The sequence below is a fragment of the Taudactylus pleione genome, unplaced genomic scaffold (genome assembly GCF_031769625.1).
Source record: "Taudactylus pleione unplaced genomic scaffold, aTauple2 ptg000056l, whole genome shotgun sequence".
Taxonomy (NCBI): domain Eukaryota; kingdom Metazoa; phylum Chordata; class Amphibia; order Anura; family Myobatrachidae; genus Taudactylus; species Taudactylus pleione.
Window position 1 is genome coordinate 842,337 of NW_028284458.1, and position 27,664 is coordinate 870,000.

General features: G+C 46.0%; 1 protein-coding gene across 1 annotated transcript; it reads left to right on the top strand.

Annotated features, from left to right (window-relative positions):
- The first annotated feature begins 2,403 nt into the window (after positions 1–2,403).
- Positions 2,404–21,810, top strand: LOC148535144 (protein AATF-like). Its single transcript, XM_088464489.1, has 4 exons — positions 2,404–2,537; positions 9,609–9,800; positions 12,467–12,718; positions 21,728–21,810. Exons 1-4 carry the CDS (start codon positions 2,453–2,455, stop codon positions 21,808–21,810), a joined length of 612 nt encoding a protein of 203 aa, XP_088320615.1. The 5' UTR covers positions 2,404–2,452.
- The last annotated feature ends 5,854 nt before the right edge of the window (positions 21,811–27,664 follow it).

Genomic DNA, 27,664 nt, shown 5'->3' on the forward strand with positions numbered 1-27,664 from the left:
CCGACTCCGGCCGGGCACCAACTTAAACTGAGGTGCCTCTGCTGGGGGGTGGGGTTATAGGGAGAGTGGACCCAAGTGCATCCTGGGAGCTAAAAGCTTTAACTGCGTGGTGCCCGGATTTGGTTCCCAACCTATACCCCAAGGTCAACCCTGTGGACCCCCTATGGACCCTGAAGTAGAAATTGTTTTTTTCACAATGGGGGTGAACCCCTGAAAGAGGCAGAAGCCCCTTGACAGACAGCAGCACAGCACCCCTGAGTACCTAGGCTGATGACAAGTGTGGCTAACACACACACAAAAAATTGTTTTTATTTTTTCACTGGTGGTGTGGCAGGCTAACACACACACAACCAAAAATTGTTTTTATTTTTGCACTGGTGGTGTACACACAAAAAAATGTTTTTATTTATTCACTGGTGGTGTGGCAGGCTAACACGCACACACATTTTATTTATTTTTTCACTGGTGGTGTGGCTAACACGCACAAAAAAAATTGTTTCACTGGTGGTGTGGTAGGCTAACATGTACACACCAAAAATAGTTTTTATTTTCACACTGGTGGTGTACACACAAAAAATTGTTTTAATTTTTTCACTGGTGATGTGGCAGGCTAACACACACACACCAAAAAATTTTTTGTTTTTTTTCACACTTGTGGTGTACACACAAAAAATTGTTTTTATTTTTTCACTGGTGCAGACTAACACGTACGCACCAAAAATGTTTTTGTTTTTTTTCACACTGGTGGTGTACACACAAAAAAATTTTTTTTTTTTTTTAATTTTATCACTGGTGGTGTGGCCGGCACACACCAAAAAGTTTGTTTTTTTCATACTGGGGGTGAACCCCTGAAAGAGGCAGCAGCCCCTTGACAGACAGCAGCACAGCACCCCTGAGCACCTACGCTGATGACAGGTGTGGCTAACACGCACACAAAATTTTTTTTTTATTTTTTTTTCACACTGGGGGCTGAAGGATAGAGCACCCCCTGGACAACACAGCAGAACTGCCAGCCTCTATGGACAACAACCAGCCAGTCAGCCCTTATGGACAGGACAACAGCCAGCCCCTATGGACAGGACAACAGCCAGCCAGCCAGCCCCTATGGACAGGACAACAGCCAGCCAGCCATTATGGACAGGACAACAGCCAGCCCCTAAATGGACATTAAGCAGCCAGCCCAAGTGACAACAGTACCCAGCCCCTGTGCACAGCGTCAGCAACAGCACAGCTCCCTCTTCACTCTCCATAGCCGCAATGAAAAATGGCGGCGATCGCGGGACCTTTATAGAATTGAAAAAAAACAACGAGAATCCGACAGCGGGATGATGACGTTTTACCTCGTTTTTAGATCCGAGTCAGGCGGAAAAATCCGAGCTGACTCGGATCCCCTTAGTTCGGGTGGGTTCGGATCTCTAGTTAATTAGTGCTGGCACCACAGAATTATTTTTTTTTTTTACAGCTCCCAGATACAGTGTCCCCACTTGCAGGCTACACAGATACTGTCCCCACTCGCTGGCAGTGTCACCACAGAATTTTTTTTTATACAGCTCCCAGATACTCTCCTTGCTTTTATACAGGGGGAGGGATCTCTGCCCTCCAGCCTGACAAAGCCCCTGCACTGTGATGGGCCCGAGCTGCACAACCCAGCACATCCCCCTGCCCCAATGCGCCACGTGTCGTCGCCCGAAACCCTCACTAACGTCACGTGTACTTATTGCCGGTGGAGACAGAGCCTCTGATGAGAAGAATATGTGATGTCGGCGCAGCTCGGCGTCACATACGTTATCAGTGTCCCATACCTCCCAACATGACCCTCTCCAGGAGGGACACAATGCTCTGGTCCTGGACTTCCCTGGTAATGACAGTTGGTGTGGCTCCGCTATTTGACTTTTGAACTGCGCTGCAGCCCAAACTCTTACCAGGGAAGTCCAGGACCAGAGCATCGTGTCCCTCCTGGAGACGGTCATGTTGGGAGGTATGATGTCCGTGGCAACAAGGACAAGTTGAGGGTGCCAGGCATGGGTTGCGAAATTGGGAAGTGCCGGGCGTTGCGTCCACAACAGCCTGGGGAGAACACTGTATTTTACATAATTTATTTAACAATATATTAGAGGGTCAAAATGAATCAATAACAAATAATCCCTGCAGGAATATGTACATTAATAAAGACGTGCATATCAATAACTAAGGGAATGTTGTCCTCCACCAATTATATAGCTAGATAGATAGATGTACAATTTGGAGAATCGCCAATGTTAAGAAAAAACGTTAAAATTGTATCACTAATAATGTTTGAACATAGATATCCGTACACTCAGACTTTCAGAAGACAAAAATCAAGCCCGTCGCGCAGCAACACGTCGCTTTCCCCCTGCGTAAGCTGGTCTTGCACGCATGTTAGTGACATCATTGTGAAAGGGGTGTATTATTTGGTAGTTTTCTGTGGAAAATGGCGGCCTCCTTGTCGCAGACGTTAGAGAGTCTATTGAATCCACAGCCCCGATTCTGGGATCCCGAGGATGACCATGATGAAGGTACGAGTTGGTCAGTGATTTAGGTACAATAGTGGTGAAGTGTTTTTGAAGAAGGGCCATAAGTGCACTTGTCCGGGTACACCACGTGAGCTGTGTTCCAGTTCCTCCTGTGGCAGCCATGTGTTCCCTTTTCAGCAAAGCTGCTGTTAAGGTGTAGTAGGACTTTTTAGATTATATTTTCTGCAATAGTTCTTCAGTGGGAATGATTAGACGTTTTAGGGGTTATGGATATTATTTCGTATCAGGGTTGCCAACTCTTTCCTCTCCCTACTGCCATCTGTTCTACAGACAACTTTCATCCCCACTTTCAGTCACTACTAGTGTAAAAAATAAATAATACTTTAATACAGTATGTGAATGTCTCCCATTGTACGTACTTGTCACATTTCAATAAAAGTGCATGTTTGTATTTAGTCTGCACTCTTGTAAGTGTGGCTCATAAAATCTTGAGGTGTGACTGATTCCAAAAAAACTACCCTTTCCGGTATGGTTAATTTGATTTGTCCATTTAAAAGATCTGCAAGTTTACTAATAGTAAAATAAAGCCCACTTCCCCACCACAATAACAATAATCCGCTTCCTCCAATACTGCTTTCTGTGATTTTCAGTCTGTTTACACAATCTGAATATTTCATGTTGCCTCTGGTTATGTCACAATTTTAGCGTGTTCTTTGCAGTTATATTTTGTCCTTTCTCAGAGCACCTTTGTGTTCAATACAAATGCATCAAACATCATTTTTGTGATACGTAGAAGGAAGTCAGACAAACTAGTCAAGTTTATGGAAATCTACCATTTTCTTGTGCACTAGTAAAACTAAATCTATTTAATAAAAGTTGCTGAACAACAGAGAACTAGGTGAAGTAGTTATAATAATGTGCGAAAAAATATTTTTACAGAAATATATTGTGTAAATATAATTTTAACAGAAAAAATACTACTTGTTCTCCATAGTGGTAATGCCATAGCCGTAAAGGATTTGGCAGCCCAATAATATTTAAAGTTGCAGAAGAGGTGATTGTGCAGATAGCTATCTGCTACACCCCCACTAATGGCAACACAATCACTGGTTACTGTTCTGTACTGTCACTGTTGAGGGTTATATTGTTATAGTCCTTTCGTACCTCCCAAGCTGTAATGCAGAGAGTGGTTTTCAGAGATTGTATGTAGGCTATGAGAAGAAGTCTTGTAGGTTGTAAGTAAGAGGTGGTTCTCAGAGACTAGATATAGCCGTAAGAGGGTATGAAAGAGCGTATTTTAATGCATAAAGCATTGGCCATGAGTAATTTGAATTGGATCTCTGAGATCGGTCTTGCTGCAACATTTAGGATGGATTGAAGCTAGATAGATGGTGTGGAAAATACTTTTACCATTTTACCTTTACCATTCTGTACTGTCAGCATAGCGGTGGTACTGGAGCCTGAATGAGCGAATTAGTTCACCAAGATAAGCTCTACAGTGAAAAAAGGTCTGAAAGCAGAGCAGATGTATGAAGCCCAGAAGCGGTGCGCTGATAGCGCTTCTCCCCGATGTATGATCGGGGGTCTGGGCGGTAAATGACAGGGGCGCTATGCGCCCCTGTCATTATCGGCACTGCTATCTACAAGATAGCAGTGCCGATAGCCTGGGCCATGTACGAACGGTCAGATTGCCTGACCGTACGGCCCGCTGTAGCTGTCATTATTGACAGCTACAGCCTAGCGCTGCACTATACCCACAGCAGGGACAGCGGTGTCCCTGCTGCGGCGGCTGCCGGCTCCAGGCTGCACGCGGGGATCTCGCGATACTTGCGAGATCCCGCGCATGCTCAGTGGAGCCAGCCGGGACAGAGACACAGGGCATCAGAACTAGGCTGATGCGCTGCTGTCTCTAGCGGGTAGCGCCGGAGGGGGGAGGTAACGCTCCCTCTCTCTGGCTGATGAGATGTTCTTACATCTCATCGGTAGTGCTTCGCCTTGGTAAAGAGGGGAAGCGTTATAGCGGCACGTTAAGTGCCGCTATCATACATCTACCCCAATGGGAGTTAAGTAGAGTATGTGCCAGAGGTAGGAGCTGTTGGATAGGTAGAATGTCAAACAATAAAGTACTTTGTTAAAAAGGCAAGTTGTGTGTAAGTGGTGTGCAGGAAAAGAGGGAGATCAACAATGTGGAAAGCTGCAGAGAGGTTCTGAGGGACCCATCTTCAGATGTGACCCATAGAACTTAAGTAGATAATTGTCCACCTTTTATGAGCTCAGTCTCAGTGATTTCAGAGAGACAATAAGGGAATGAGAGGAAAGAAAGTTAGATGGGTGGTTGTATATAAATTGTTCAAGAAGATTAAAAGTGAATTGGAGGAAGGTGCTAGCTGGTAAGAGATGCTGGTTTAATAATAATAATAATAATTTTATTTATATAGCGCTTTTCTCCTAAAGGACTCAATGTGCTTTACATTTACAGTACAAAATAAGCTTAAACAAGGGACATTAGTGAAATGCTTGGGTAAATAGGTGAGTCTTGAGTCTATTTTTGAAGGATTCTAGAGTGGAGGCCTCTCGAACTGTGCGGGGAAGTGAGTTCCAAAAGGTTGGAGCCACAAAACTGAAAGCTCGACCCCCAGACGAATTCCGTGAGATTCTAGGTACCGTTAATAGTCCTTCGTCAACGGATCGCAGTAATCAAGTGGGACAGTAAGGAGTCAGAAGCTGCTTCAGGTCCCTTGGGCCATGGTCATGAAGGGCTTTGTAAGTTATTAATCTAATCTTGAAAGCAATTCGCCATCTGACAGGCAACCAGTGAAGGGAGTACAGAATGGGTGTTATGTGGCTAGAACGCGGCTGGTTGGTTAATAGCCTGGCAGCTGCGGTTTGTACCATCTGCAAGCGGTGTAATTCTTTTGCTGGGAGACCGAGGTAGAGGGCGTTGCAGTAGTCTAGGCGTGATGATATAAATGCATGTATGACTTTAGGCAGATCTTCTGAGGGAATTAAGTGCTTGATTCTGGCTATGTTCCTCAGATGAAAGAATGAGGATTTGATTTTGGCTGATACCTGATGTTTAAGTGTCAAGCCATTATCCAGGACAACACCAAGATTCCGCACATGTTTAGTGTTTTGTAATTCTGAACCCCCAAGCGTAAGTCCTGTTGGTTGGCTATGCTGTAGCCCTGTCCTGTGACCTATCATAAGAACCTCTGTTTTATCAGGGTTCAGTCGCAGCCAACTGGAACTCATACACTCCTGAAGCTCATCTAGGCAGCCATTTAGGGTTGTTATTGGGTCCTTTGTACCTGGAGCAAAGGACAGGTACAGTTGTATATCATCTGCATAACAGTGGTAGACCAGGCCATGACTTCTGATTATTTCACCCAATGGTAGCATGTATACTGCAAAAAGCATGGGAGATAGTATAGAACCCTGTGGGACACCGCATGGAAGTGACACTGGTGATGAAGAGTTTACTCCAGAAGAAACTCTCTGTGGAAGTGACACTGGTGATGAAGAGTTTACTCCAGAAGAAACTCTCTGTGGAAGTGACACTGGTGATGAAGAGTTTACTCCAGAAGAAACTCTCTGTGACCTGCCAGTGAGAAATTATTTGAACCATCTAAGGACTGTGCCATCCAGTCCACAGAAATTTTTCAGGCGCTCAATTAGAATCCCATGGTCCACAGTATCAAATGCTGAAGACTGTGGACGGCAGCCATTCTAGTCAGTGGTTATCACGGCTGTAACACTGCGACCGTGCCGTGTTCGTGCAGTGTGAAAGCCTAATGTGTTTGTAACCTCCACTGAAATTAAACAACGGGACAAAACGTCAGTTTATTTGACGGACGGATAAATAGGTGAGATATATCAAACTTTCTAAAGTGGAGAAGTTGAATATAGTATCCAGTCAGATTCTAGATATAATTTTATAGAATGTAGTAGGTAAATTATAGCGATAATCTATTTGGTTGTTATGGGCAACTTCAACACTTGTCTTTTTGAAAGTTTGATACATCCCTCTTTTTATCCCAAGTAACTGGGGAGAATGAACCAAAGGAGGATAGTATGTGGGGATCAGACATAAGGAAATATCTTGTTGGATGGTAATGATTTGTCACTGAAGTAGGTGGCGAAATGACAAGTTATGAAGAAGGGGAGAGTTGGTGCTAGTGGACAAAAGGAAGTTGAAGAATGTAAACAATAATCAAGAGTTGGAAGACTGGGGTTTTTATTAGAAACATTATGTAGGTTTGCTTGGCAAGTGATAGGGTAGCATTGTAAAATTTAGAGGATTAATTTACAGTTGACAAAGGTGTATATTGATATATATATATAGTGTTCACTCTATGTCCGGCAGCAGGCAGGGCGCCGGACCTAGAGATAGGGCACCTCTGCACGTGCCCAAATAGGGTGCATGGCCAAAGAAAAGGGGGCCTGTCTTTGACGCGTCCCCTATTAGTCACTCCTGGGGGCGTGCCCGGCACTTAGTCATGCCGAGCTGCCCCCAAGCGCTGCGGTCACAGTGAATGGATGCCGGGTGCTGCGCCGCCTGTGACACTGCGACCCACGGCTGGAGACAGAATCCTCAGGCTGGCTCAGCGGGGCGCCGCGCTGGAGGGCAAGATGCTTTCTGCCCTTAAGAAATAGGGCAGTGGACGGCGCCCCGCTAAAACAGCCTAGCGGGAACGCTATATATATTTGCAATTGTCTGGAGATGCAGTGAGTATGTTGTAGAATTATATAGCCAGATTTGGCAGAACGTGACAATTATAGGAGTAGTTTATTGAAAGGATCTGGTTAATAAATTATTTCTTATCACGGCAATAAGAAATTAAGTATTGCCTACATTTACCAGTAATCACATGCTGGGACAGGTACTGATGAGATCTAGGCCTGAAATTTGTAAAAAGTAAAGTGATCGCTAATGCATGCGTCAATGGTCAATGTATATTACCGTAGTCACTCGCAGCAACCATTTACTCACTGTGTGATTGACAGACAGGGAGTGGTTGGGGGAGGTAATGGGGAGTGACTGCAATGTATGCGACAGTCTTTGTACACAGATGCTGCAACATATTACAAAGATGCTTGGATTTGCTGATCCACAGGTGGGCGTCTCAATACATCTCGAGGTGGCTGCGAGATTTGTATATTTTCGCATAGCTACGTACACATACGCAGCGGCGACATTAGCATATAACTCTGAATCAGGCCCAAGGTATCCAGCCAAAAATTGCATAGTGTGTACCCAGCTTAAGGTCAAACTGAAAAAAAGAAACTTTGTTACAACTGCCCTTTTTTGCTCAGTTGGAAGATATTAATAGTAGAGATAAGCTGTTCGGTTTTGCTTTGGATCTTCCCACAAGTTTGGAACTCGGAATAATGCAAAACATCATCTTTCACGGACAAATATGACGTTTTGTTTGTGAAAGATTATATTTTGCCGCTCATCTCTAATAAATACCTGTAGTTCATTCTCTATTAAGAAAGCAAAATGGCAGAGCTTACCTAAAATAACCTAATTACATAAGTTCGTATAGGCAGAATTGAATTGCGTTGCTGTATAACATAAAGCCAAAGGTTTTACTACACATTTATGTTTAGAAGAAAAATCCTTGCAGCAAAACCTTTTTTTTTTTTTGACCTTCTTAGTTATTTATTTTATATAGTTAATTTATTAAAGGGCAGTCTGGATTTTCCCAGACACTGTGATTTGTTGGGGAGACAGCATGGTGACCTAAATATCATGCATCACACTGTTAGACGGCATAATATGATGGGCATACACATTGCTGTGATTTGTGACTCGCAAGAAGACAAAAGGCTGTAGTCCTGAAACTCCTTTTTCAATCAAATATGTCTCCAAATAAGGCCACATAGAAGAGGCTGTATCTAAGGTTCTTATATGCTCAGAACAGCTATCTTATTATGAAACGGCAAAAGGAGCAACAGAGATGTTTTGGGGACCCTCCCCTTCCTCAGGTGCAGGTTTCTTCTTCTTCTTCTTCCTCTGAGATTTGTGATTGAAGCAGCTTGGCAGCCTCTAATACCGCTTTTATACCTAACTTCCGGGTCTGACCCGGAGGTTGGAACAGGGTTCCAAACTGGATCAGACCCAGAATTTAGCCGGCGCAGACCCAGGATATTCTCAGGTCGACGGTGTTCACATCGGATCCGGGTCTACAGTGACCCGGCTCTTCTGGCTTGGAAGTGGACGCTTGGAGATGACTTCATCTCCAAGCGCCACTGATTGGCCAGCATGCGGCGTGCTCCAGGTCATCGTGACTTGGATCGCGCAGTTTACACTGCAGGGTTTCACGGGTCATTCACGTGTTAAACGCTGCAAGTTACCTGGGTCGGATTGCCGGGTCACTCGACCCAGTAATCCAAACCTTTCCCGTTTTACACCAAGGAGCAACCCGGGTTAACCCTGCAATAACCCGGGTTTTAGCTCTCGTGTAAAAGGGGTATCTCTGAGGTAGTAGGTTTTTAATCTCACACCTGTTGAAATACATTAGCCAGAAATTCCTTGTTTACTTGTGATCACATTACGCTAATATATATTTTTCACAAATTATTCAATTTGCACATTGCTAATAATTATTGGAGAATGTATGGAGAGAAGTTGGTGGATTCATAAACTCTGAGGAAAACGGAGTGTCATTGGTTATGTAGAGAGAGAATAGTAAGTTGTGGAGTACTTTCGTTTCCATGGCCGACCCTGGTGTCCTTTCCGACGGCACTACTTTCTGAAGCCCTGATCTACTTTTCCCTCAGTACCCTGCTGTATGAAAGCAGTGTGCAGTGAGGTGTGCTAGGTGTTCTAGCTTCCACGCTGCAAAGTTATGTACACAGCTACTGGCATTCAGTGTACTAGAGGGGTAGCTTGCAGTAAGTGCTATTCCTCTTTTGTGAGCTGCATACAAGCAAAGTTTATGTTTTTGTGGAGAATCCCTTCTAGCAAATTACAAAATGAATTGTGCTATGTTTTGCTTTGATTTGTTAATGTATCTCTCCAGCATTGGCATTGACCTGTTTTGCATGGTTTAGGTTTAAATACATTTGTCTATATTTAGTTAAACAATAATACTATTTTCCTTTTTGCAGTCACTGTTGCCAAAGTTATTGACAAATTTGACGAAGGAGGAGATGACGATGCTGATGATCCCATAATACTTGGGAACGTCCGAAAAAGCCGAGTGACCTTTCTTTCTGACACAGATAATAGGTATTTGGGAAAAGCAACATCTCGGAAGGATTTAAAAGCGGAATTAGGGGAGCCGTCTTTCTCAGATGATGGTGAGTTTTAGTGCTTTTTTCTTCAGCATGTTTTTTTTCAGATATCGCAATAATTTGTTTTTGTTCTTTGTGTTGCTTACTTATCTGCTAAATGTTAAAGTTCCCTTTCCCCAAAGCTATTTTACTGTTGGCAATCCCGACCTGTGTGATTCCCTATCTCAGACAGAACTTTTAAAATTAAAAACAAAACACCATCTCTCCAATCCTTAGAAACTACTGAACCATTTGATGGTGATCAGACAGTTATACCTGTCACACACGAAACTGTATATTATGTGCAGGTAGGTGTAGTGTAACATAATTGGCGCACTAGTGGGGCACATTCCAATACAATAATCTAGGAATACACAATATGAATGGACATTAGTTTGGTATTATGTTTAGGTGTATTAAGTATGGTTACAGGCCCAGAATATGGGTTGTTTAGATAAACCGGTGATAATGCGTTTTGCTCAGGCAGGTATAATTGCGGGGGCGAATGAATTGTACATTAGGTGTGCTCTGCACAGTATGTGAATGTGGTTGGTATGTTGAAGGGGAGAGAGGATGGTAAATGTGTAAAAGCTCATATATAATATAACTAATATAATTTACTAATTCACACCTACTAACTTTTGTTTTCTTTCTAATGCATATTAAAGTTATTTAAGCACCTATCTATTATGCAGTGCTTTGCAAACACTCTTCACATATGTCCCTGCACAAGTTGAGCATACAGTCTGTTTTCCCTATCTCTCACACACAGGTTAATTTCATAATCTGCTAATTAACCCACCTGTATGTCTTTGGAGTGTGGAAAGATGTCAAAGCACCTGGATGAAACCTTCACTGAGAGAACATATACAAAACTTCACACAGATACAGTTGGAATCAAACCGATGACCACTGTGCTGCCCAATCGTCATTAAATTACAAATCTCTTACCCCTTTCACACTGCCATCAAGTAACCCGGGTTATTGCACATGAACACGTAGCAATGCGGGTTACTGCGCAGTGTGAAAAGGCCAGGTTGAAATAATCCGGGGTCGACCCGGCATTTCAACCTGGATAACGAGCAGGGTTGAATACGAGTTCAACCTGGCTCGTGGCGCGGTGTTAACGGGTAACCCGGGTCGAGGTGACCCGGGTCCCGTTCACTGCATAGGGAGAGCCGGCGCTTGAAGATAATCTCATCTACCAGTGCCGGCTCATTGCATGACGCGATGGCGTCATCGACCCGGCATTATTGTCGGGTCGATCCGCTAGTCTGAAAGGGGTCTCAGGCTGGTCGCACCCAGGATGGACTGGTGCACAAATCCCAGGTGCGACCCGCCATTTGCGATCTGTAAGGGATATAAGGGGCATATTTTTAGAAGTGGAGATGTTGCCCATAGTAACCAGTCAGATTCTAGCTATTTTCTTCTAGGAGCTAGATAAATGTTTAGTAGAATCTGATTGGTTGCTATGGGCAACATTTCTTCTTCTATAAACCTGCACTTTAGTAAATATATCCTGAATGTAGACTCCCAAGCTTGTTGTACCGATTATACTGTTAATGTACAGGGCTTTGTAGTGCTTGTAAGACAGCTACCTGTCATTGCTAGCCAAAAAAAGAGGGACTTGCAGTGTTCTCCCCAGGCTGTTTTCTGCGGGCGCATCGCCTAGCAGAAACAGCCTGCCACCCGGCATTTTTCCCCGCTGATCCCCGCTGTGGAATGCTGGCCTCTGAAGTGGCCGAGGCTAAAGAAGCCTCCGATCGCTTCACAGGCCAGCATTCCCAGTGATGCACTGCGCGGGTGATGAAATTACGTCCCCCGCGACGTGAGGAGTCTGCACCGCGCGCCTGCTGGATCTAGTTAAATCCAGTCAGCGGCAAGCGGCCAGCAAGTAAAGGTAAGTGCTGGGGCCAGGACCAGTCTGGGGGCACTATTTAAGCCTGGGGTCACTACATAAGGGACCAGTCTGCGGACACTACATAGGGGCACTGCATAAGGGCAAAGCTAAACTACAGGGGGCAATGCATAAAGGGGAAAACTACAGGGGGCACTGTATAAAGGGCACAAATACAGGGGGCACTGCATAATGGGCACTTTTGACTGAGAGCCAGTGGGGGAGCAGCCTGAGACATGTCGGGCTGTATTGGTCTGGGAGATGCCCCTTTTCCCGGCGTGCACATAATTGCGAAGGCCCCCACCCGGCTACTTTGCATGCCACCCGGCTGGAAAAATTTCTGGGGAGAACACTGACTTACTTTGCATTCTTGAGCGATTAGGCACATTACATTTAGTTCTTTCTTAAATACTGTTGAAAGGAAGCAGATATGCAGGTTGGAGATGTTAAAACAGGTGTTGTCTGTGTTTTTTACGTGCATATGTTTCTCTGTGTATCTGTAAATGTCTGTATGACAGGGAGGGGAGCAGTTACTTATAACACAGGAAGTTACTCCTTCGGAAAGCACCTGCTGTGTCTTTTAGGGTAAATTATGCTGTAAATCACCACTGGGGTAATGTAATGCAGTTGTTTTATTCTCTCAATACACTGTACTGAAATTTGGTCAAATCTTCATTCCGGTCCTTTTTAATCTGCATTTTATGCATTTCCTCTTACAATTTGGTATTTAAAGAAACAGTTCTTATTGGCTGTACATGTCTGTTCTGATTGTAAAATTTAATATTGTCTTTTCTAGATGAAGACGTTTCACAGGGTGATTCATATGATAGTGATGAAGAACTGGGGAGTAGTAAGGAAGAAGGCTCTGAAGACCGTGATTCCAATGAGGATGATGATGATAACAGTAACCAGCATACCGATGAAGATGAAGGTACAAGCCAACGTGACATGGAAAGCTCAGAGCTACAAGATGATGGCGTACAGACCTTCTCTAAAGAAAAGGTGTCCACAGATGTTGCTAAGGGTCAAAGCATCAAGAACCAAATAGGTGAGTTACTATTTTTATCGATATTAAATAACCAAATTGTTACAAAGAACTTCTTATAATGATGATATGCAATTTTGGTGCACTTAACCAGACTTCACATGTTTTGCATTAATTAATCAAATGATGAAGTGGTAGGGACATAACAGCCTTTGGAGCATTATCATGTGCACTGTGAAACAGAGTATTATTGATCACACAACTCCAATATGTCCATGTGTATGCATGTTTGAAACGAGAGACATCAGGCCATTTCTACTTCAGGGTCCATAGGGTATCCACAGGATACCTTGGGTATAGGTGTGACGTCAGTCGCAGGGCACCAAAGAGTTAAGCTTTCAGCCTCCCAGGATGCACTAGGTCCCCCTCCTATACCCCGCCCCCGGGCCAAGGCACCTCAGTTTAGTTTGGTGCCCGGCCGGAGTCGGGTGCACCTGTTGGAGTGGGGGCTAGAAGAGCCCCTGAAGCTTTTTCTTCATGCAGCTGTGGCTGCACATCTGGATGAACAGCATGGACAGTCAGTCCTGACATCCATGCTGTCTTCCCTACACCCCGCCGGTACCAGAACGCCGGTACTGATCCGGGGATGCTGGTGGGCGTCTGGGGTCACAGCTAGCGGTGACCCCAGATGCTCCGGACCATGGCCGGATTCAAGGGGGACAGAGGTAAGCAGCGGGGTCCCGCGGTGGGTCCCCGCTGATCACATGGTCCTAAGTCCCCAGGCAGGGGGCTCCCTGGGGACTGGCTGCAGCATGGAGCCAGGCGACCAACCTGCGCTTCCACTACCCCCTGGGACAGCGGACCGCAGCAGAGCAGTAGCGCTGCAGCGTCCCAGGGGTTAAATGCATGCCAGGGGAGCGCGCCTTCCCTGTCTCACAGCCGGCGCCTCCCCCGCTGCACACAGCCCTCTCTGCACTGTGCTGACTGGTCCTGTGTCAGCGCTCCTCCCCCAGGCCAGCTTCTCTCTGCTCCTCGGCGGCCATCTTCTCTGCAACGCATGGTGAACGCTGCTGGAAGTCTGGAAGGAAGCATCGTGGTCTGGGTCCCCCCGCATACCTCTCCTCCGCTGTGGCTCAGGTCTGTGTATGCAGCGCTGTGTCCTACCAGGCCCTGTGTCTGTGTAGTTGAGTGATCAGCGCTGTTAGTGCAGGAATTGTTATTTTTCTGCATTGTATGTGACTGTGCTAGCGCTGCCTGTAACTATTCTTCTCTAAACTGTCAGCTTTATTACTGTCCCTGTTCTTTCTGCTAAAGCCCTTGCGGTGCGGTGCTGCAGGGTGGTCTCTCGCCTATTTAATACTTAATTGGTGAGAGAGGTCACATACGTGGTGCCATCATGTCTGAAAGTGATTTTCCCCTCCGGCTACAGTGTACCACGTGCAAAGTACCGTTAGCGGAGGGGGAGGGTAGCGCGGAGGGCCTTTGCCGGCAGTGTTTGTCCATGGCGCGGCCTATTACGGTTACAGCACCGGTACAGGAGCCGCCCTGGGCTTGTTTCGCTCAGGCGTTAACAGCTTTAGTGGGCCAGTTAGCTCCGCAGCCCGCGTTTACTCCGATGGGTTTGTCCCAGCAGTCTGTGGTGTCGTCACCCATGCAGGGGTTCCCACGACAATTGGTGGTACCCCACAGTCTCCCTATTTCCCCGCTCCCGGGTTCTCAGGAGCCAGCGTGGGTTAACTCCCTGACGAGTTCTGTACAGCACTTGTCGGATGTGTTGCAAGGGGAGTCTGTGATGCGGCCTCATAAAAGGCCGGTGGCGTCTCTGTCCGCTCCTTATGAGGATGACGAAGGGACGTCTGATGATGGGGAGATTCTGGATCCTTACGATCAGGAACCTCTCCATACTAAGGACGCTGATGCTAAGTCCAAAGTATATATTCCTGGACTTATTCGGGCGGTCCGCACAGCCTTGGTGATTGAGGACGAAGTTCCCCCAGCGGCTAAATCTAAGTATGCCTTTTTCAAAGATGTGAAGGGCGATGCCACAGTCTTTCCTCTTTCGGGTCAGTTGGTGGACCATTTAGAGGAGGCGTGGAAACAACCTGGCAAAAGATACCAGCCGCAGAGACGCCTGGCGGTGGCTTATCCGTTCGCGGATAATTATTTTGCTAAGTGTGAATCCCCTCCACAGGTGGATTCTCACGTGACCCGTCTTGTCCGTAGTGCCACATTGCCGATGCCATCCATGTCCTCCCTTAAGGATGCTACGGACCGCAAGGTAGAAATCTGCCTGAAGTCCGCTTATTCCCTTGCAGGGGGGGCAGCACGGCCGGCTATGGCCATTTGCTGGGTTGCCAGAGCGATGGAGCGCTGGGCGGATTCATTAGAGGCTTCTTTTGAATCCGACTGTCCGGCCGAACAGGCGGAGTTGATTGGCAATCTCCGTGATTCGGCCACCTACATCAACGAGGCGGCTCTAGACATTAGTACTCTGGTGTCTAGAATTTCTTCAGCAGCGGTAGCTGCTCGTCGCACCTTGTGGCTGCGATCCTGGAAGGCGGACGCAGATCCAAGAAAGGTCTGGAAGCGTTGCCGTTTACCGGAGAAGTTCTCTTCGGTCCGGATCTGGATAAGATTGTGGCCACGCTGGCGGCAGCCAAATCTGCTTGTCTCCCGTCGGCCGCTGCTCCTTCTGGTTCTGGACCATCGTCCTTTCGGTCATCTAGGGCCCAGGGCAGACCCAAACCACAGTCGTTTCCTCGACAGGCTGGCCCTAAGAAATCGGTCAAGCCCCGGAAACAGGCATGGAGTACCAGACGTCCGGCCCCCAAGCCAGATGACAAGCCTGCGGCCTGACGGTCCGGGTCTCCCCTTGGGGGATCCCAGGGTGGGAGGCCGCCTGCTGCAGTTCTCCCGGTGTTGGTCGTTCACTACGACAGACACTTGGGTTCTGGAGGTGGTCTCTCACGGGTACGCCCTCTCCTTCCGGCACAGACCCCCGGCTCGATTCTTCACCACGGGTCTACCATCAGACCGGAACAAGGCTACGGAGCTGCGGAAGGTATTGCACACTATGCTCCAGGCTGGAGTTATAGTGCCTGTTCCATTCTCCCAGAGGGGCCAGGGTTTCTATTCAAATCTATTTTTGGTACAGAAACCCAATGGGTCATATCGTCCGATTCTCAACCTCAAAGCACTCAACAAGTCTTTGCAGGTCCCGAAGTTTCGGATGGAGACCCTACGGTCCATCATTCTGGCGCTGGAACCTGGGGACTACATGGTGTCATTGGACATACAGGACGCTATGGTGGTCATGGCGGCTTCTCTGCGGCTGCAAGGAGTCCGCATGTTGCCGTACTTGGACGACCTGTTATTGGTGGCAGGATCTCCAGAGCTCCTGTTACACCACTTGGACCTGACCATTGCACTGCTGCAACGGCACGGCTGGCTAATCAACTGGCAGAAGTCCACTCTAATCCCGTCTCGGAGGATTCTGCATCTTGGAGCCTTATTGGACTCGGGACAGCAAAGGATCTTCGTGACGGAGGACAAGATCTCTGCTTTACAGTCAAGGGTGCGCAGTTGTCTGCACAGCCGCCGGGTGTCCTTACACTCTGCGATGAGGTTACTGGGCTCCATGGTGTCGGTGTTCGACATGGTGGAATACGCCCAGTTTCACTCCAGACCTCTGCAGCACCTGATCCTGTCCAAGTGGAACGGGCTGCCTCAGTCTCTGAAGTTCCAGACGATTGTGCTCACCCCGGAGGTTCGCCTGTCCCTTGCGTGGTGGTTAAAGACGACCCACCTCAACAAGGGACGTCCGTTCTGGGTTCCAAATTGGGTCCTGTTGACAACGGACGCCAGTCTTCGGGGCTGGGGAGCAGTTTCGGGTCCACACTTGTTCCAGGGCAGATGGACGCCGACAGAAGCGGAGCTTCCAATAAATATCTTGGAACTCCGTGCGGTCTTCAATGCTCTCCTGCAGGCACAGCGGTTTCTCCAGGGTCACCCGGTGCAGGTCCAGTCGGACAATGCTACCACCGTGGCCTACATAAACAGGCAAGGAGGAACTCGCAGTCGGGCGGCTCTCGTAGAGGTCTCTCGGATCCTGGTTTGGGCGGAGCGCAATCTTCCGGCCATATCAGCGGTCTTCATCCCGGGAGTGCTAAATTGGGAGGCAGACTTTCTAAGTCGCCAGGACGTTCATCCAGGGGAATGGTCCCTGCACCCGGACGTTTTTCAACTACTGGTGGACAGGTGGGGTCTTCCAGAAATCGACCTCATGGCGTCCCGGCACAACAACAAGTTGCCGGTGTACGGGTCTCGCACAAGAGACGAAGGGGCGTCTCTGGTGGATGCTCTGTCCGTCCGGTGGACGTTCAGGTTCGCATACCTGTTCCCTCCGGTCTCCCTTCTTCCACGGGTAATCCGGAAATTCAAACAGGAAGGAGGGACGCTCCTGTTGATAGCTCCCGCGTGGCCCAGACGGCACTGGTTCTCAGACCTTCAGGGTCTGTCCGTGGACAGTCCTCTGCTGTTGCCGCTACGACCGGACCTTCTGTCTCAGGGTCCTTGTCTTCACCCGGACCTGACTCGGCTGTCTTTGGCGGCGTGGCTGTTGAGACGGCCATGCTGAGGTCCTGGGGGTTTTCCAGCTCTGTGGTGCGTACCATGTTACGAGCTCGGAAACCGTCTTCCGCGAGGATATACCATCGCGTGTGGCATACGTTCTTCCAGTGGTGTCGACCGAGAGGTTATGCACCGCGGGAGTTTCGTCTGTCTCGGATTCTCGCCTTCCTGCAAGTGGGACTAGATCATGGGCTTCGCCTTGCTTCTTTGAAGGTACAGGTTTCGGCCCTATCTGTCTGGTTTCACCGTAGGATTGCTACAATCCCGGATGTGCGCACCTTTATGCAAGGTGTTCTCCGTATTCAGCCGCCCTTTGTTCCACCTGTGGCGCCTTGGGATTTGGCTGTGGTCCTGAGGGCTCTCCAAGGACCGCCGTTTGAACCACTGGGCTCAGTGGATATTAAATGGCTAACAGCTAAGACTGTTTTCCTTCTGGCCGTTGCTTCAGCCAGACGAGTTTCTGAGTTAGGGGCTCTTTCTTGTAGACCCCCTTTCTTGGTTTTTCATGGGAACAGGGCAGTGCTCCGCACTCGGCCCGAGTTTCTTCCCAAAGTTGTTTCCCAGTTTCATGTTAACGAGGAAATAGTTGTTCCGGCCTTTAAATCACCGGGTCTTTCCGTGGGTGAGGCCTCTTTGGATGTTGTGCGGGCCTTAAGGACTTATGTTGACCGCACTTCTTTGTTTAGGAAGTCGGACGCTTTGTTGTCCTCTATGGCTTCTGTAAAAAGGGTTGGCCTGCTTCAAAGCAAACTTTGGCAGCCTGGATCCGTATGGCTATTTCTGAAGCTTATCTTCATGAAGGCCTACCGGTCCCTCCTTCTCTGAAGGCTCATTCCACTAGGTCTGTGGGTCCTTCGTGGGCAGCTCGACGTGGTGCCTCGGCAGTTCAGATCTGCAAGGCTGCTACGTGGTCTTCTGTCCATACCTTCGTGAGGTATTACAGGTTTGACACCTTCGCCTCTCAGGATGCTTCCTTCGGGCGGCGGATTCTCCTTTCTGCACAGGAGCGTCCCCACCCTTAAAGGATACTGCTTTGGGACATCCCCAAGGTATCCTGTGGATACCCTATGGACCCTGAAGTAGAAAATATGAGATATGGTAAGAACTTACCCTTGTTATCTCTATTTCTACGAAGTCCATAGGGTTCCACAGGACTCCCGCCCTGTCGCACCTGTGCTGCAGATGGGCTTTGCTCTGGTCACCGGTTTTCCGTCTCCCTCTGGTGAGAATGTGATTCTTGTATGTGTCCAGATCTTTGTTCTCTCTCTTCCTTCTCCTCCTCCGGCCTATGGCTTGGTAACTAACTGAGGTGCCTTGGCCCGGGGGCGGGGTATAGGAGGGGGACCTAGTGCATCCTGGGAGGCTGAAAGCTTAACTCTTTGGTGCCCTGCGACTGACGTCACACCTATACCCAAGGTATCCTGTGGAACCCTATGGACTTCGTAGAAATAGAGATAACAAGGGTAAGTTCTTACCATATCTCATATTTTTTGGCCAGTTGTATCCAATACAAGTTTTACTGATATGGATGTTAGAATGTGAATAGCCCCAAAAGTTCCAAAATAGGCTCCGCATGTGGGCAAGACATGCCTTAGTGGCAAATGGTTAATGGGCACTTGAAGTACAGTAAGATTATTTATAGCTAAGTGAGGTATACCCTTTGTGTTGCATCTAGTTTTAAGTAACAGGGACCTTGAGAGGTGACCTATGCAGAAGAGTAGGAGTTGATGACTATTGTTGTAGCTTTGCCCTGCACTTATCTACATGCGAGATTTAAGGTTTCATGTATCTTAAGCATACAACCTAAGTACAATGTGGAAACTGAAGTCTGCAGATGCATTTTTGCTTGTACATTGGGACATAAATATGACCTCTTTAGCTTGAATTATAAATTAGACACTATGTAGCGTTCCCACTAGGCTGTACACTATGCATATAAAATAATAGTAATGTATTTGTTTTTCTTACAAACATGTACAGCTATGGCCAAAAGTTTTGAGAATGACACAAGTATTGGTTTTCGCAAAGTTTGCTGCTTCAGGGTTTTTAGACCTGTTTGTCAGATGTTACTATGGTATACTGAAGTAAAATTACAAGCATTTCATAAGGGGCAAAGGCTTTTATTGACTATAACATTGTTTATGTAAACAGTCAATATTTGCAGTGTTGACCCTTCTTTTTCAAGACCTCTGCAATTCGCCCTGGCATGCTGTCAATCAACTTCTGGGCCACATACTGACTGACGGCCGCCCATTCTTGCCTAATCAATGCTTGGAGTTTGTCAGAATTTGTGGGTTTTTGTTTGTCCATCTGCCTCTTAAGGATTGACCACAAATTCTCAATGAGATTAAGGTCTGGGGAGTTTCCTGGCCATGGACCCAAAATGTAGATGTTTTGTTCCCCGAGCCACTTAGTTATCACTTTTGCCTTATGGCAAGGTGCTCCATCATGCTGGAAAAGGCATTGTTCATCACCAAACTGTTCTTGGATGGTTTGGAGAAGTTGCTCTTGGAGGATGTTTTGGTACCATTCTTTATTCATGGCTGTGTTCTTAGGCAAAATTGTGAGTGAGCCCACTCCCTTGGCTGAGAAGCAACCCCACACATGAATGGTCTCAGGATGCTTTACTATTGGCATGACACAGGACAGATGGTAGCGCTCGCCTTTCTTTCTCCTTTTTCCAGATGCCCCAAACAGTCTGAAAGGGGATTCACCAGAGAGAATAACTTTACCCCAGTCCTTAGCAGTTGAATCCCTGTACATTTTGAAGAAAATCAATCTGTCCTTGATGTATTTCCTGGAGAGAAGTGGCTACTTTGCTGCCCTTCTTGACACCAGGCCATCCTCCAAAAGTCTTCGTCCTGTGTCATGCCAACAGTAAAGCATCCTGAGACCATTCATGTGTGGGGTACACTTCTCATCTTAGCGCAATGAATTGAATAGCTTTGGGAGCTCCCTCCCAGGGCTTTTCAGCATCGCGCTGAATTGAATCGAGCCCAATGAGGAAAAACAAAAGGCGATCCTGTTCGTTTGGAAAACTATTAGGTTATTGTTTGCTAATTTGGAAGGATGAAGATTAATGGCCTATGTGTGCGGATATCTTCCAACTTCACAAGTAAATCCCTTTAAAACTGGAGTATATTGGACTGCTTTACCTGTGCATCAGGCAGCTGTATCTTGTGCAGCTCGGACACGTACGTTCAATACCACAACTTTAGATATTACTAATAATGTATTGCTAGCAAGACAGGAGATTTGGGTATTAACAGAGATAAGAATTCCCTCCTTTCACACTTACAATCCATGGCGAAATAGGATTTTGATACATGAGGTTATGTACTATATAGTGCATAGTAATACAGACAGATTGCTTTGGGAAAAAGTTGGGCTTTATGACCGTCACATGCCAATCCTAGTCTTTGGTTTAGAAGACTGTTTCTGTATTGAAGTACAATAAGTGTAGATTTGTGTGAACTGTGTAGAGGGATGGTAATAGCTTAGGAAGGTTTAGAGTGTATTTTTGGAATTTATAATTTGCCTAAAGTGAGTTTGGAGGCTCAGGGAAAATGTAGTTGTACTATGAAGCAAAATCGTTAGAGGATTAAGCTGAACAATGGTTCTGTAGCCAAGAATGAGAGGTGGTTAGAAGTGTGGAATGGAGCAGTTGCATTGGCTAGATATTTTTGATTTTGAAGGGCAAAATGTTGTTGTGACTTGTCGTTATAGCTGTGTGGCATATTATTAATTGTGCACACTAAAGTGTGGCACTGTCACGAATCAGGGTCTTCACATTCCATACAGACTCAGATATTCGTTTATCTCTGCTTCCAAGACATCCCAGGGATACCTCCCTGTGCTTTAACTAATTCACTTGTGTGCTCACCTGGTCAGTCAGACCAATGGTTATTCACCACCTCCTATTTAAACCAGTTCCTGGGAGCAACCCATTGCCTGAACGTGTTCCTTCTCAGGATAGTTCTAGGTTCCAGGTTTGCTCCTTGCATCCGGGGATCATGTCCTCCGTGACTATTTGCTACTTCGTGGAATTCTCACTATATACCATCTGCCGCTGTGTATCGTCATCTGTCAGTACGGTAGCTTCCACGCTGCATACCAACTTGCTACTCTGCGCAGAGCCGGCGAGTGCAGCAGTGGTCTTCATTCCAACGGGACAGTGCATGCTGGGACAGTGCATGTCGCTGGGACAGTGTATGCAAGTTACTTATTCTGTTTTACGCTGTGCTTGGTGGTTGTCCAGGTTATCGGGTTATAATATTGTGCTGAACTTGTATTTGTTTCCCTGCACTGTCTTGGGCTGGTTCAGAGAAGGGTGCTGGTTCCAGGGCTAGGGTTCAGTGTGCAGTATACGGTCTGTTCACTGACGTGTCCAGTAACTGTAATACTTATCCTGACTCTGTTTCTGAGTTTCTCACTGGTTTGCAGTCTTGCGTCAGAGCTGTGCCAGCCAGAGTTGCAGCTTCCTGAAGTTGTACTCTGACTACATAAGACTCAGATTCCTGGCTTGAGTTCCTGGCTGAGTTCCTATCTACAAGTACTATACTGATCTGAGTTCCGGAGGTCATCCTTGTTCCTGGAGATATTCCTGGTCTTGCTGGCTTTTACAGGTCACCAGACGAGGGGTTGCCCAGTGAACCTGTTTTTTTCACTCCGGTTCATGTCTAGTATCCATGCATATCACAAGTCTGTAGTTCCTACACTGTCAGTAGTGTACCTATACTCCTGTTCCTTTGGCGGGGTGGCGCCCCGGGGATGTGGGACATGTGGCTGGCGTGCCGGGCTCCCGATGTAGCGGCTGCACCATAGCAGTGTCTACAGCAGGCTCGTGTAGAACGCGCCCAGTGGAGGCTGATGACGCGATCACCCAGGAGGCATGGCGGCTCTTACTGAGCAGGCACCCGCACATTATTAAGGTCACAGGGCTATTAAAATGGTGCCGTACACCGGAGAGGCATCCTGTGTGTTTTCTGCCAAGCAACTACTCTAAGTGCAGACATGGAACAGGAGCCTCCCCCCCACCCCCACCCCCAACAACCGAATAGCGCCCAGATGGGGTAAGTCCTTGTTAGATGGGTGCAGTTTTTTACTTTAGCTTAGGCAGATAATAGTATGGTTTTATTATTATTTTTTTGTGCAGTGTGCCTAATTCAGTGGAGCACAAGTAGAAGCTCTCTAAAATGAAACATATGAATGTTAAATGTGCAGCATGTAACATAACATTTTCTGGAAGTCATGATGTGGCTTTTTGTGGTGATTGCAAGCATAAATCTCCATCTGTTCAGAGTCGGCAAGTTACTGAGATTCAGGATCTTATGGACTGGATGAAAATCTTTTGTCTCTATAGAGGAATTTTTAACCCTTCGAGGATCTAAGGCTGAGTACACACCTAAAGATTTTCTGTCCAACCATCCAACTAGTTCACAGGTTCTCAAACTCTGTCCTCAGGACCCCACACAGTGCATGTTTTCCAGGTCTCTTCACAGAATCAAAAGTGAAATAATTATAACCACCTGTGGATCTTTTAAAATGTGTCAGTGAGTAATGAGTACACCTGTGCACCTGCTGGGTGACCTGGAAAACGTGAACTGTGTGGGGGGGGTCCTGTGGACCGACTTTGAGAAACACTAAACTAGTTGATTGGTTGGAACGAAAATCTGGTAACGTATGGGAGTAAATGATGATTAGCAATTTGCTCCTAAATGCCAGAAAACAGATGAAAATGGTCATCAGATAAGTTTGTTAAATGTTTGATCTAAATAATTTGTTCAAACAACAGTTTTTGTCCATTTTCTGTCATTTGGGAGAAAATTGCTGATTGTCATTTACTTTCATACCTTACCAATCAACTAGTTGGATGGTTTGACAGAAAATCTTTAGGTGTGTACCCAGCTTAAGAGATCAAGGTCTCAGACAAGTCTTGAATATGAGGAGGCAGAGTCCTTTGAACAAGGTGTTAAGGAGGTATTGGAACAGATATCCAGTGATGAGTCTGGTGAGATTCGGGAGGAAACAAGATCTTTTAATATGGATGTTGTAGAAATAATGTTGAGAAATATTCATAATTCTCTAAATTATAAGGATGTGCCTGACGGCAATGAGCAACAGGATTTATTGTTTGAAGATAGAGCAAAAATAAATAGTTTTTCCTGTACATAAGGTCATGAAGCAAATTGTGTTAAAGGAATGGCAGAATCTGGATAAAAGACAGGGAAGCTTGACCAGAATTGATCGTATGTATCCTATACAGGATGATGAGTTTCTTAAATGGTGCATTATTCCTAAAGCGGATGCTTCGGTTGCAGAAATATTGTCTTAAACAACTATTCCTTTAGAACAAGGGTGGGGAACCTTTTTTCTGCTGAGGTCCATTTTGATATATATAACATTATTTGCGGGCCCAGTGCAGGCCATGCCCCTCCGCGTGATGTCACACGGGGGCGAGGCCACAATCACCGGTACTTATAGCAATGCCCGGAACATCCTGAGGATGTTCCTGGGAGCTGTAAGGGCAGCAGTGTGACCATCTGAAGCGTCCTAAGGACACACCAGGCGGCACTGCTGTGTAGATTCAGACTGCAAGGTACCATTCTTTGCACACTGCTAGCCAGACAAGGCTAGCAGAGAAAAGCTTAGAAGGCCAAACCAAATGATTCCCAGGCCTTATACGGCCCCCAGGCCTGAGGTTCCCCGTCCCTGCTTTAGAGGATGGAGCCTCCTTTTAAGGATAGAATGGAAATCTCTCTTTTAAAAGAGGCAGCTCTCTCGTTAAGATCTGGTGTAGCAATTGCTTCTGTGTCCAGAGCTCTAAGATTATGGAGTGCTAAAATGCACACTGATTTAGAAGAAAAGATTTCAAAACAGTATTTGTTAAAAAATCTGGAGATAGTGCAGAGAGCAGTTGAATATTTATGTGAAGCCTCTTTGGATGTGATAACTTTTACTGCAAGATCGATGGCTGCTGCGGTGGTTGCAATGAGAGCATTGTTGCTTCGTTCTTTGTCTGCTGATGCTCACTCTAAAAACAACAGATTAACAAATTTACCATATGAGGGGTCATTACTGTTTGGAAATAAATTAGAATGATTGATACAGAGGCTAACAGGTAGGAAATCTACTAAGTTACCTCAAGTGGACAAGCTATCAGGCGCAGACCTCTAAAGAACAGTTTAAGGAGGCATGATGGTACAATAGAAGATACTCTACAGGCATGACAAGACAGTCATTTTGTCAAAACCAGGGTAGACCTTATGGACGAAGACCATGACTATATACAATCCCTTCCCAGATTACCAGTAAGGGGCAGACTTTTAAAATTTGCAGAAATATGGAAAAGGATTACCCAGGACAGGTGGGTTTTACAGATAGTTCCAAAGGTTATCAGATAAGAGTACCAGTAATTTCCCAAACGGGACAGATTTGTGATCTCAAGAACTCCAACCTCAGAACTAAAGATCCTAAAAGTATAAAGGAGTTAATCAGTTTACAGGCCATAAAACCAGTACCTCAGATGGAAAGAGGGAAGGACTTTTATTCTCAAATGTTTCTAGTAAGAAAACCATCGGGACAGTTCAGGACAATATTGGATTTAAGAGACCTAAACAAGTTTCTACAGACAAGAAGATTTCAAATGGAAACTTTAAAATCAATTCTGATGGGAGTAAGAAGAGATTTTCTATAATCTTTTAGACCTGAAAGACGCTTATTTCCACATTCCAATCTGGCATCAGCATCAGAGCTATTTAAGATTTTGTATCCTGAACAATCACTTCCAATTCACATGTCTACCATTCGGTCTGGCCTCCTCCCCAAGAACTTTCACGAAGGTCTTGTCAGTACTAATAGCCTATTTACGAAGACAGGGCCTGTCAATTTGGCCATATCTTGACGACATCCTGATTTCAGGGAAAACCATACAAAAAATTAAGGACAGTCGGGGCCAAATTTTGAAAACCATGCAATTAAGTGGCTGGGTAGTAAATTGGAAGAAGAGCAAATTGGTACCAGTCCAACAGCTACAGTTCCTGGGGGTACAGATAAATGCTGTTCGATACGAGATCACACTCACGGAAGACAGATACGAAAAGATTCAAAGACTGGTTACATTTGTCCTAAAATGCAAAAGAATACAGTTACGTACAGCTGTCTCTCTTCTAGGAATGTCGTCTTCAACCATAGAGATCATACCATGGGCAAGATGGCGAATGAGAGATCTTCAGTGGAATATACTAAAGTTTGCCCGCAGAGGATTACCTCTACATCATTACATAATGCTGGGAACAGCACACAAGTAAGGCCCTAATGTGGTGGAGGACTTTGAAGAGAAAGATATCAACATCGTTAGCAAAGCCACAGTACCAGAAACTAATTACAGATGCAAGCTCAACAGGCTGGGGGAGCACATCTACTACACCTAATTGTACTGGGACAGTGTTCTCCACAAGAGAGACTACTATCATCAAACCTAAGAGAAATGAATGCAGTCTGGAATGCGATGATGGTTTTCGAAGATCAGATCAGAGATTCTCATTTGAAGATTCTGTTAGACAATATGACAGTAGTAGCTTACTTGAATTGGCAAGGTGGCACCAAAAGCAGAAGTCTTATGGAAGCAGTAAAGAACATTATGTTTTGGGCAGAGAGGTATCTTCAGTCCCTTTCAGCAATTCATGTCCCAGGGGTAAAAAATGTGACAGCTGATTTTCTGAGTCTCAAGGAGATTATAACAGGAGAATGGGAGTTAAATATGGAAACATTTCAAGTAATAATGAAGAGGTTCGGGGTGCCCGAAATAGATTTAATGGCAACAAATCTGAATGCAAAACTTCCTTGTTTTTTCTCCAAATATCAGATAAAGGGGACTCAAGCACTAGATGCACTATCGATAAGGTGGAGTTGTTTTCACCTAGGTTAAATTTTTCCACCTTTTCCCTTGATACCTCGAGTTCTGTAGAAAATAAGAGAGGACAAAGTGGAGATAGTAGCAATTTCACCATATTGGCCAAGAAGAGCCTGGCTTCCAACAGCCCTGAGGATGTCCGTAGAGGAGCCATGGGTAATTCCAGTCAGAGAGTATCTTCTAAGTCAGGGACCTGTTTTTCATCCAAGAATAACAGGGCTCAATTTAACGGTATGGTGATTGAGTCGTCATTATTAAAACAAAAAGGACTTTAAGATCAAGTTATTAAAATTCTTCTACAGGCAAGGAAAGGCGTCTCCTCAGAGGTATATTATAAAATATGGAAGACCTTTTGTCTGGAGAGGGGCAGGAACTGACACTTTGAACATAGAGATTCCACAGGTCTTACAATTTTTGTGTGACGGTTTTATGAAGGGTCTGGCATTGGCAACTATTAATGTACAGATTTCCGCTCTAAGTGTACTGATGGAAAGAAAGTTGTCAGAGGACACCTTTAATTAAGAGGTCTTGTCAAGCAATAAAGAAGATTTGACTCCAAATATGATCTTCGGTAGCGCCTTAGGATTTAAATCTAAAGGTGGCCATACATGGTGCGATGCATTGTGCAGGGCGACTGCCCATCCGTCAGATCGTGCTGTCACCGCCGACAATCGTGCGGTCCCCGCAGACCGGCTTCCCCCTCCTTCATCTGAATGGGATCGTACATTGCATCCCAGGTCAGATGGTTTTGCAGGAAGACCTGGGGATGCGTTGTACGACCCCACGGAGCGCGCAGCACGATATGAGGTACGATATCATGCCCCATACACGGCACGATATAGTACCTATATCGCGCCGATCCGTCGTATCGGCACGCATATCGTGCGGTGTATGGGGTCCGTTATACTAAAGACGATGATGGCGGCTCCGTTTGAACTGTTAGAAGATGTGGCTTTGAGGTATGTGACATGGAAGATTCGTTTTTCTAATTGCAAATTACATCTGCTAGGATAGTTAGTGAACTACAGGCCTTATGGGCAGAAGAACCTTTTCTTAACATCTTCCTGACAGAGTGGTGTTGAGAACTAATCCTACTTTTCTTCCTAAAGTTGTTTCCGTTTTTTCATTTGAATCAGGAAATTGTTTTTACCTAGTTTTTCTCCTCAGCCAGAAAATGAAAAAGAGCTCTTACTATATACTTAGAGTGAAGTATATTCGGAAACAAGACCTCTCTTGGTTATTCCTGTTGGAGTCAGTAAAGGCTGTATACCAGCCTAGCATACTATTTTCAGATGGATCAGAGAAGTAATTGTCTTCGTATATGAAAAGGAAGGACGCAGAGTTCCAGAAATCATAAAGGCACACTCTACTAGGGCGATGTCGGCATCATGGGTAGGAAAGGCTCAGGCATCGGCAGCGGACATTTTCAAAGCAGCAACTTGGTACTCTATACCAGTGGCTCTCAA